We start from the raw sequence: 12,073 nt of genomic DNA, 5'->3' as shown, positions 1-12,073 counted from the left end.
GGGATGCCTCTGATGCATACAGGGAATAAGCAAAGTCTAGGTACATAACTTTGTTCCACTAATATTTAGACAGCATAAGGTACAATCACTATTAACATTGCAGTACAGGGAGCCCTCAGTTTATGACCACAATTGAGCCCAAAATTTCTGTTGCTAAGTGAGACATTTGTCAAATGAGTTCTGCTCCATTTTACTACCTTTCTTGGCACAGTTGTTAAGCAAATCACTGCAGTTGTTAAATTAGTAACATGGTTGTTACTAGTTTCTCCATTGACTTTGCTGGTCAGAAGTTTGCAAAAGGTGATCACATGACCCTGGGACACTGCAACCGTCATAAAGATGAGTCAGTTGCCAAGCATCTGAATTTTGTTCATGTGACCATGGAGATACTGCAACAGTCATAACTCTGTGCATGAGTCTTGACTTAAAAATCAAAACAGGTTGCTTACAGTCCCTCTCTGTATTGTGTATGGTAATCATTAAAGGTAAAGGTAAAGGTTCCCCCGCACATGCGTGCTAGTCGTTTCTGACTCATCTCCATTTCAAAGCCGAAGAGCCAGCGCTTGTCCAAGGACGTCTCCGTGGTCATGTGGCCGGCATGACTAGATGCCAAAGGCGCACGGAATGCTGTTACCTTCCCACTGTAGTGGTCCCTATTTTTCTACTTGCATTTTTACGTGCTTTTGAACTGCTAGGTTGGCAGAAGCTGGGTCGAGTAACAGGCACTCACTCTGTTATGTGGCACTTGGGATTCGACCCGCCAAACTAACTTACACCTTTTCTCTTTCTACAGAATCCTCTTAAAGTTTGCATTCGGCCTTTGCACTGATTATTTTAAAATATTTACTACAGCTCTTAAAGAAGCATAGTAGTCAATGAGATACTGCACACCACAACTGTGGCTGCTTCCATTTTTTTTCCTTATAATAGACGATTCTTCAATGAATTAATAGACATAAATACTTCCTTTAAGGGCTCCTCTAGGAAACCAGGTAGGTAAAATATTAACTCCTTTTTTCCTCTGTGAGTAATAGAGGGGAAAAAATGACAACCCTGCATGACCCATAGGAAGTCGATTGAAATGAAAACCATTGCCTAAAGACTTACCGTCCATGCTCCTGGTGTTGATGTTGGCGATGCTTTCGTATTTCAGAGTTTGAATGACTTTCGCCATCATGCCATACTGATTTCTGTTGCAATAAGGAAAAAGCAACAAAGCCTTGTATAAAGTAACATGGTGTTGTTTACAACCATAGATGTAAACTGTGATAAGGAAGAGGTCAGGAAAAACCCTTATGCAACTTACTTGTATGAGGAGGGCAGAAACAAGTGTTTCTCAGTGCAAATTGCTTCAGATATGTGCTTTTTCTTTGTATCAACAGTGTAGTGGCAATGCTGGTTGCTGCTGATCAGGGTGGATAAAGGTGCATTCTACAAAACATAGGTAAAGGTAAAGGTAAAGTTTCCCCCGCACATGCGTGCTAGTCATTTCTGACTCTAGGGGCCGGTGCTCATCTCCGTTTCAAAGCCAAAGAGCCAGCGCTTATCCGAGGACGTCTCCGTGGTCATGTGGCCGGCATGACTAGATGCCAAAGGCGCACGGAGCACTGTTACTTTCCCACCGGAGTGGTCCCTATTTTTCTACGTGCATTTTTACATGCTTTCGAACTGCTAGGTTGGCAGAAGCTGGGACGAGTAACAGTAACATAATTGTGGCTAAATTAGATTCGAAACCCCAAAATCCACAAAGGTTATTCCTGTGCTGGGAGCCATAGAGGAGGGACCCACAGAGAGTTTCACCATTTCTCTAGGAAGCCTGGTGCATTTTTATGTGTATTGGACTTGCTGACTATTTGTCTTCTTGCCAATCATTCTAGTACAAATGTGGGCGGAGCAAAGAAAGAATGAAACATTCAGATCTTCTTCTACTAAGCTGGTGGGTCATCTTCCAACAGTCCTTGCTTGTTTACATTGATCAGAATAGCAATTAGGGCTGCTGTCTCTAGAATATGATTTCTGTGACCACTTGTTTAGTTTGTCATCTCTTTTGGTGAGCCAGTGATGACAGGAATTTCTTTGTTCAGGTGCTTTTGCTGCATTTCCATCTGGATACAAATATACATTTAAATGTTCTTCCTTCCTTGGTATAAAATCATAATATAAAATACTAATTTAATCATACCTAAAATTATTTGATCTTTTGTAAAAAGTCATTTATATTAACAACTATTTCAAATAACATATTGTCACAGAGTTGATAAACACTTTGTGATTCCACAAAGTGATTTGTAATTGTGGGGCAGAGAAAATGGATTTACTTTTTAGTCATAATGCCTGAATTTAATTTGTGATCTGTAATTTGTGAATACTACTTCATAGGTTTAGAAAGGCCAATCTTAAGAACAAAACAAAATGAGGACTTTAGATCATGTCTCCTGCTGGAAACTTGCATTTCCCTTTTTGAATTTTAATTTTTGGTTGCTCACAAAAAAACCCTTCTTATTTGACCCCTGAGGAAAGGGATTTCATCAAATTATATTGATAAAATGATGGCTGAATTTTGTAATGATAGTGATTGTGGAATATTAGATTGTGAGGTAGCTCAGTCATATAATGCATATAGTCCATATTTTCTGTCATGCTCTATGTACTTACCAAGCCTTTAATGAAAGCAATTGGACTGACATAATCTCTGATAGGGTTGAAGTTCTCACAAGATTTCAGGTTTCTTGTTATTTCAATGTCTGCTAAATTGGTTTTTCTATTTTTTACTTCAATGCTGCTGTCACATTTTCCATATACGGTATTCTACAAAGACAAAAAATATCTCATTTCTCTATAGTCAACTACAGCAAGCCTGGTGACCCAAAGGCCATTTCCCACAGGGGAAACAATTTGCTTGGCTCACTGAGCTATGTTTAATCATATTAATTGAAAGAAAAGAGGATGGCCATGCTCTTTACCATGGATAATGTTTGAATATTATCTTCTGTCTCTGTTAGCCCAAGAAGAGCAGAGATGATGCCTCTTTTGATGTTGAGTATATGTGTAGCTTCACTATCCACAGGATATAGCTCCACATTTTTCTCATTCTGAATCTTGACTTTCAGCTCATATCTGTCCAAAGAAAAACATCACATATTTAGAGAGAGAAAAGCATTGTTTAACATTAGAATATAAAACAGGGGACCTCTGAGCAAACTGCTGTAGTGTAGAATGGTTTTCTTTATGTTTCAGCCAATCCTGTCTTCTGTTTGTTTTTCCACCCATCTAGTTCTTTGACCTATTCCCTAATATCCATTTCTACTTGGGGGCTCCAAAGCACTTGGGATTGCTATGACTTGTTTTTCTCTTCAACAGCTTTTTAAATATGTTTCACAGAGCACCATTTGCTTGCACCACCCTCATGAATCACCTCAATCTTATTATGATGCTTGGCAGTATATCATTCTCTGAACTGAATCTGTTCACATCAGAGATTATAAAGCAACCTACACTGGATTTAAGTGTAGTAGCTGATTGCCATTTTTTCCCTAACTTCTTTTACATCATAAAATAACCTCGCACCTAGCTTACTGTCTCTCCAGTTATTCTCTAATATAGAACATTATATAGATTTTTCATTACATATATATAAAAACAATCAGTTGCAAGCTACTCTATTATTGTGTGTGTGTGTGTGTGTATCCTACAATTTGGGGAGGATATGTTTGTGTGTGTGTGTGTGTGTGTGTGTGTGTATACACACAGATTATGTCTTTTTTAAAAAATAAAATAAAATATGCATAAAGAAAACAAGAAATCCCAAGGTTTTATTTGGCTTAAAGCATTTCAGAAAAAGGTGTTTTTTCCCCCCGAAATGCCTCAGGCCATTTTTTTCCCATTTGTACCTGGAATTCTTCTTTCTCTCTTATGTGTTTCTGTTTAAAATGCATTGTGGCAATTGCTGATCACAAGGTTTTAGCTGTTGTCATAACAAAGAGCATGATCCTTCCTTGTCCACATACAATTTTGTATGTCCAGAACGGTTTAGCAAAGTTCTGTTCTCAAACCACTGTTTGTTTGAATTGTTACTGTTCTTCCAACAATTGGTTTGCAGACAAAGAAACAAATCATGAGGGGTTTTTTTTCAGAAATTTCTTTCATAGATGACTTGGAAAAACTGTTTTTTACCAAATTTGTATTTTACAACTTCAGAAAAAAAAAAAGAATGGAAATCTAAAATCTTTCCTTCTTACATGGGGCTCTATGTCTGAAAAAGAGATTTGCAGCTGGATGCTTTACTACAGTCATTAAAGCATCCAGACAACTCTATTGATGTTCTGCTCAAAGTCTGAGTACTGTTGCGCCACTACTGTTCCCCGGTTCCATAAAGAGTATTAGAAAGCTGATCACTAAAGATATGAAGTAAAGCAGGCTTCTGGATAAGATAAGGCTAGTTACTTTAAAGCTTATGAAATGCTCTAGCAATACACCATGTCTGAGCATAGTATAAAAACTATCTGCAACAGAACTGTACAGTTTATTCTCTAGTTCTTCCTTTGGGACACAACTGACATGATAGCAGTGTTCCAGTATTTGAGGGGCCGCCACAAAGAAGAGGAGGTCAATTTATTTTCCAAAGCACCAGAAGGCAAGACAAGAAACAATGGATAGAAACTAATCAAGGCGAGAAGCAACCTGGAATTAAAGAGAAACTTCCTAACAGTGAGAACAATGAACCAGTGGAACTGCTGGCCTTCAGACGTTGTGGATGCTTCATCACTGGAGGTCTTTAAGAAGAGACTCAACAGCCACTTATCTGAAATGGTGTAGGGTCTCCTGTTCGAGCAGGGGGTTGGACTAGAAGACCTCCAAGGTCCCTTTCAGCTCTATTCTGATTGGGTTGGATTGCTCAGTATTCACTGTCACTCACGTCAGAAGACATTTAACTAGCGTTAGAATCCTACAGAAAATTAGGTAGGACTTTTTTCTTACTGGGACATGGCAGCAGCAAATTCATCTGAGTTCTTTGATTTCTTTAATAGAGCTTTTCCCTGGACATCAATACCATATACCTCTTCGAGGGTACACTGGTTTATCTTCAGGACAAAATTATGGAGTTGTGGAACTTCCAGCTCAGCCTGAAAACAGAGAAGTTTAAAGGTGTAAAACACTGTTTATTAAACCAATTAGTCTGGAATCACATGAGCATATTATGCAGGATATTTTCAGAAGAGCACTGCTACTTTCCAGTGCGATTGTGCACAGATGGCTGGGGATCTTGCTACTTAATTACTTAGCTGCAGTAATTAAGATGTTTAAAAGAGAGCAGAGAAATTAACCCCAGGGAAGGAGGGGAGCACCCATGCCACTGCTGTACTAAATAAAATTAGGATTCAGGGTTTCAGTTCATCAGTGTGCTGGTATTGTTTGATATAAATTAGATCATCTCCACAGTTTTGACTAGAATGCTATGCAGATCAGATGGGATTGGGGTCAGAGAAATCGATTATATAGAGGAGTTAATTATGCCAATAACAACAACAACAACAACAACAACAATCCTGGTTGATACCTAGGATGCTGATCTGATTGATACCTAGGATGCTGGCAGCAACCCATGTCAACCATTAGTGGCAGTCAATTTGAGTGTTCAGTTGACTGAGTTTCATGTTTTATGAATAAAATAATAATAATAATAATAATAATAATAATAATAATAATAATAATAATAATAATAATAATCAGAAATTTTCTCTAGCTTTAGCCAGGAATGAGTTCTTAGTAATGAACTTTAAACACCTGTACTTTGTTTATAACACATTTGAGATCTAGAGGAGGAGTCCCTAAACCTAACCCCTGGTCTGCAGCCTAGTGCCAGGCCGCAGCACATTCAGAATTGGTGAGTGAGTGAGTGGGCAAATGCAAAGCTGCATTTGTGAAAGCAGCATATGTGCGAAACCATGCCCCTCTCCCCCACTGCCCCATCAGTCCGGAAAGGTTGGAGAGTCCTGATCTAGAGTCATTATCTAAATGCAGCCATTTAAACTCAATTATAATAACAACTATTAGGATTTTTGTGTGTGTGCTAGTTTTGGAGGTTTACGGTCTCTCTGACATATGTGAATTCACTGTCTATTAGGGAAATGTTTGAACATAGTTTTATGGTGCTGGTATGTTTTAAAAGATGTATTGTCTGATAATCTGCAAATATTTGATCCTTCTCCTTCATTACCTTGCACTTAATTTTCGAGCCGCTGTGGGAATCTGCTGTTCCAGCCACACCACTTGTGATTTCCGTTTCATAACCATAGACATATTTTCTAAAGGGCTTAAGTCTGGTTGCATCTCCTAGAAAACATAAATACGTTTGTATGAACTTCCCCTTGCAGTTGTTTGGATTTAAATGATTGCAAAATAAGTACAGTTCTTATTATGCATTCTGGTAAATAATTTATTTACATACAACACGTTTCCCCCCCCCTTTTTCTGTCATTTATATTCTCAAAAACCTTTGACATACTATAAACATTTCTGTGTAAAAATAGTTATTTTGCCAGGATACATCGGAATACATTCAAGACCAAATCTTATTCTGTGACACAAGTCATTGGAGTGACTTGGAAATATAAACATATTTCTTCTTAATCTTTCTCTTAGGTTCTCTAGAGGATAAAATGGGGTACATATAATGTTTTCAGCTCCTTGGAGAAAGCATAAAACCTAAAACAAGTTTCACAAAGTAGTTACAGTACTTTCTACGATTATCCCTGCTCTTACATTTAAATGTGGACAGATAGTGAGATGCACTGGAAAACAACATTATCTCTTCTAGCTACCATGCCCATGTTGGATCAGGATTATGGGAGTTGTATAACCCCACTCATCTGGCAGTACCATCTTTCACATCTATGGTATTCATGATATGGGACAACTAAATGGAAGTAGTCGGTTGATGCATTACTATTTCAGTTCCCATAGAAGTGGTCTTGAAAAGAAAAGTTCTATAGACATTAATATTTTCTCAAATAGATTGAGCAAGAATTCTTCTTCCTACATCTAAATGTAATGCCTGTGTTAAATTTTAAGCCTGCAAAAATCCCATTTCTTCCTCTTTTCCTTCTTTTGCAAAGACACCTTTACAAAGCTAATAAGATAAAACTGGAAAAAAACTGAACGATTTCTGCATTTGACTGAAAGAGCAAGTTAGCCATGTTGCCTGTAGATGGTGCTAAAGTGCTATATTTGGAAAACAAAGCTTATCAGGGGACAAAGAGCAAACAAACTCACTGGATACTTTGACCCTCAAGAAGAACGCTATGTAATCAGCCAAGCATTTGAGAATAAACAAGTTTTACAGAGTTGCTCATAAGTATTTTCCGATCCTTGACTCTTGTGATTTTTAATCTACAAATTCTACTAATATTTTATTTTCAAGTCAATTTTCTCCTTCTGTGCTTTCCCTGCCATTCATATGTGTGTATTGCTTGTTAAATGTGAAGACTTAAAAACAAGACGCCAACATTTCCCAATTATAACTCTGGAGAATAAAATATATGCAGCTTCCCTTATTCTGCCCTTCCTCCGCAACCGTCAAAAAATACGCCAAAAGCAAAGTAAACTCTACTTGGAATATTTTCCAGCCATATGGTATGTGAAGCTAAAAGATTTTCAGTTTCTGAAGGCAACTTACTTGGGTTGTCTTAGTAGAATGTGTACATCAATACTGTAATTATTCTAGAGGAAAAGGGTTTAGTCGTGGAGAAAAAAAATCTTTTGCAATCCGCTGGGCAAATAAAATAACCAGCATATTAAACACAGTGGATAGGCTCCCAGAAAATTGTATAGGCTTTTATTTTTTTTTCAAAGTATTGCATGTACATTTACTTACTTGCATGTATTTTGTCACACTCCCTATTCCCCACCCCCATGCCAAATCTGAATCAGATTTTAAATTCTGAAATAATGTTTCAGAGAGTGTAAAGAGTTTCTTCTACTATTAGCTTCTAAGTGATTGGTTAATTGATGATGCGCCAACAACTTGGTTTAAGTTTTCTAGAATATCTGTTCTTCAACTGGACCCTTCAGACCATGTTCCTACACAGCCACCTTACTGCTTATCAGCCTCTTTGCTTTCCTTCCTTCTTTGTCTACCAGCATTGTGGACTTCTTAAGGAATCAAGATGTTTGCTAAGGCCTCCAAAATATGACAAGTCTGATTTATCCTATGATCCATTTGTTTCCTTGATTATCTATGGGATTCTCAAAAGTCTTCTCTAATATCAAAACTGTAAAAATTGTTTCTCGGTCCTGCTTTTAAACGTCCAGGTTTGGCTTCCGTAGAGCATCACAAACAAAGTATTCTTCTGCACCATATAAATCTTTATAGGCATAGATCCCAGGCAGTTAATATTGTACAGACATAACTTTTCTGGCTTGCTCACTCTTCTCCCAAGTTTGATTAGCTCATAATAAAGTTTATACATATAAACATGTATAATTTTGTTGTGCATATTGGCATGTACTCTGTGACAGCCCAACTTGAAAGTTTACTTAATGATTATTCAGTAGCAGCCAGGAAAAAGAAGGAATTGCATAAAGGAAGATATTAAAAAGGAATTACTTGAACAAACAGGGTTTTTATTTTGAATAAAATATTTATTCAAGTAACTCCTTCCTTCTTCTGTAGAATGAAAGTCTTCTGTGGAATAATAAATTTTATTCTGTAGAGTAAAATAAAAATGCAATTAATTGTGTACTTTCCAGCTTAGAAATCATTTGTCTAGTAACAATTAAGGAGTTATAGCTACCAAAATACAACCCTAATAAAGAATCCTGTGATACTGTCTGGTCTTACATTTGGGACAGATTCATGTGAAAGCAACTTTGTAGTCTATAAAACCTTTTATGAACAGGAAACAAAGGCCCAGGAATTTCTTTCTTCACAGAATGGGTATAGTCTATTTTTTTTTAATGTTATAGGCTTCTATTGTATTAAATCAAATATCAGATGAACCAACCTTTTTATGTGCTTGATAATAAAAATAATGAAAAAACCCCAAACCCTACAGTTCCAATTGTATACTATATTAGCAAAATACAGTAGTAGAGTTTCTACTATACTATTTATATGACTTTAAAGTATTAAGGCGGTGGTCCATTTCAGAGGATAAGTTAGGTTAAAAAGCTTGTTGGCTGAACTGTAAAACTAGGTTGATTTTTACCTTTGTTAACAAGAGTTCAGTCTTTTGTATTGGGTAGTATTAATAGTTAAGACAGAAAAAAGCCTGGATAATTAGAAAACAACAATTTATGTTTGTTTGGCAAATGTATGTGGTGAAAATCATACTAGCCAGAAACAGCACTGTCTATTACAAAATCTGATTCAATGAGATAAAACATCTAATTCTTATGCATCTCTGAGTGCATTATTTTTAAAAAGATCCTTTTATACTACTATTTATGTGTCTGTCTATCAGTTGCTGGTCAACACCTGTAGAAAGAGACTCTTAATTTGGACTAAATAATTATCTCCCAAAACTGATGCATATTCTAAACCTGTTCTAGAATTTTGAGAAACCAAGAGTCTGTTTGGTCTAGTCTAGTGGTTAAAGCATCAGGCAAGAAACCAGGAGCCTGTGAGTTTTAGTTTCACCTTTGTCATGAAAGTCCAGGATTGTTGTGAGGAAAATTGGAGGAGGAAGGTGTGTTGGATATGTTTGGGCCTTGAGTTATTTATAAAAAATAATGAATAACAATAAACCCCTCTGCAAGGAAAATTCTCTTAAGTCTCCTCATATAATATTGAATGTAGCCCATTGCATGTAACCCATAAGCAGGCTTGTGTGTTTATCCAAGGCTTGATAAATCCAACTTGTTTTATATCAGAAGCCAGCGAGTTCCATCTTTAACATTTAGAAACTAATGGAGGAAATGATCTTGCTGGTTTTTTTTAGTAGGCAATGAAGCCACAGAGAAGCAACCTCACTGTGTGAACTATGACAACCCATCAGACACAAAAAGAAGCAAGACACAAACTACAGTAAACTTGTTTTGTTCCAAACAACATCCAGCCAAGCATACCCTATCTTAAATGTACCAATTAGGCGATCCTATATGGAAATAAATGCAAGTACTCAAGTTTAGCCTCGAATACAATACCAGACCAATGATTTGAGTACTGCAGCCTTGGAAAAATCAGATCTATCCAATCCATGAAGGGGCACCTGAGAAAAACACTTGAGATGGAAAGTCTTGTAGACCTGGCTGATCTGTAAATAGTGTTAATAAATAATACATGATAAAATAGAGTGTTAGGCTGCTATGCTGAATCCAGGTAACATTTGCTTTCAACTCAAATGCTAGCCTTAGCGACTTGCTCCCTAAAAGCTATATTTATGATTGCAAGCGCATCATTGTTCAATCTTATGGTATTTAAATCAAACCTTTCTGCATCAAATTTGGATATAATCCTAAAGAAGGATCTATGGTATGTCTTCTTCATACAACCACTATTGACTCTCCTAAGTCACACTCCTAAGCAATAATTTAGGTAAAGTTTTAATTTTCAAGTAGTAAACTGTGTTGTTGTTTCCTTCTATGTTTTTTAAACAACAACCAAAAGCCACACTGGAGATTCATGTGAAAAAAAAAGTAGGATATAAATCTAAGAAAGGAATGCTTTGGCAGAAGGGATCCCCATAAGCAAACACTATCTTACAAATAAGCAGAACAAGCCATTCTATAACATCTTATAAACCAATCCAACATATCAGATCATTTCTTCTATCCCAATCTTCCCTATAAAATTGAAATAGATTTATGCTGGGCCCAGATGACGAGCTTGACTTCATACTAACGTGGAAAGTATGTGAAATAAATCATCTGTGTGCCAATGGGCCAGATCCAGAACCGTTCTTGAGTTACTGAATTCCTTACAACAACATGTCATAATTCTAATCCTCTGTCAAAACTGCTCTTATTATTAGCCACCTCATTGAATATATTAAGATCAAGGTTGTTTCTCAAGTTAAAAGAACCAACCCCCTTCCCCCAATCATCTGAGAGATCTCTACTTACGCGTTAAAGCCTCATTGCTTAACAGCAGCAGCAGCCACAGGGGCCACAGCTGCGGGTGTCCCATGTTGAAAGGGACCCTTTGGCTGCTCTGCTCCCTTCCGCTTCTCCTACTCCAACAACAAAGTCAGTTTGACTGTCCCTACTTGGACCTGCCTTTAAATACTCCCTGGTAAAGCAGCTGAGCCAAAGGGTTTAAGAGCGTTGAGAGCAAATTACAAAAGGTCCAAAGGTTATAGTCCTGCATCCTCTTTGCAATAGCCCCAGCCAGCTACTCTGAGCTGGTTCAGCCCATGCCAATGGGTGTAGAAGGCACAGGGAAGCAGAATAACCCTTTGAAATGGCAGCGCTTATTTGGTCACCTCTTATCACTGATGGGGGAGATTTCATAACAAGAGCTTGCAAAAAAAATATGCCTCACTATAAAGTCAAAGGAACTTATCATTTAGGGAGAAAATATATTTAGTGTGCTAGCTAAAAGTACTGAATAGAAAATAATACCAAAAGGCTAAACATAAGGGTATCCTTTGATCTAGAGTACAACTATAAGTAACCATGAACCAATTCAGTTCGCTAAAGATCTGCCAAGTTGGCTTACTATCCCAAAGCCATCTGGGACTTTCCAACGGTTAGCAGATTCTGTCTAGCTATTTATCATCTTATCTGGCTTTTCAGATTTTTGGGTCCTAGCTTCAGTAGCTCCTCCTCTGGCTCCACCTTTTCCCTCCATTTCCTATGGGAACCTTGCACTGGATTTACCTGCAGGTGTAAGATAACAAGAGCACTCTTAAAAAACCCTTTTACTGCACTGCAAGAAAGTTGATGTGCACAAATAGTCCTGACCAGAGATGTAAATAGCAGTCATAACAAGTTAACCATTCCAAGAATTTATATTCCACCTTCCTACCAAAAAATGGAACTTAAGCAAACAGAATACAAAAAAAAAAAGAGGAATGGTTGCTTGCTGAGCACAAAGGACCTTCTAAGCAGGGAAATTACAGGGAAATTTCCGTGT

General features: G+C 37.3%; 1 protein-coding gene across 1 annotated transcript in view; it reads right to left on the bottom strand.

Moving 5' to 3' along the window:
• The window catches only part of APOB (apolipoprotein B), a gene marked incomplete at both ends in the record, with an annotated part of 42,902 nt that extends 31,777 nt beyond the window's left edge, over positions 1-11,125 (bottom strand). The window contains 7 exons of the mRNA XM_083349826.1: positions 1,108-1,190; positions 1,307-1,431; positions 2,656-2,808; positions 2,964-3,117; positions 4,978-5,123; positions 6,218-6,333; positions 11,062-11,125. Coding sequence (XP_083205952.1) covers positions 1,108-1,190; positions 1,307-1,431; positions 2,656-2,808; positions 2,964-3,117; positions 4,978-5,123; positions 6,218-6,333; positions 11,062-11,125 — 841 coding nt within the window. The remainder of the gene's footprint in view (positions 1-1,107; positions 1,191-1,306; positions 1,432-2,655; positions 2,809-2,963; positions 3,118-4,977; positions 5,124-6,217; positions 6,334-11,061) is intronic.
• Positions 11,126-12,073: the final 948 nt, after the last annotated feature.

This window comes from Vipera ursinii, assembly GCF_947247035.1.
Source record: "Vipera ursinii genome assembly, chromosome: 1".
Classification (NCBI taxonomy): Eukaryota; Metazoa; Chordata; class Lepidosauria; order Squamata; family Viperidae; genus Vipera; species Vipera ursinii.
This window is presented reverse-complemented; position numbering and strand designations above follow the sequence as displayed.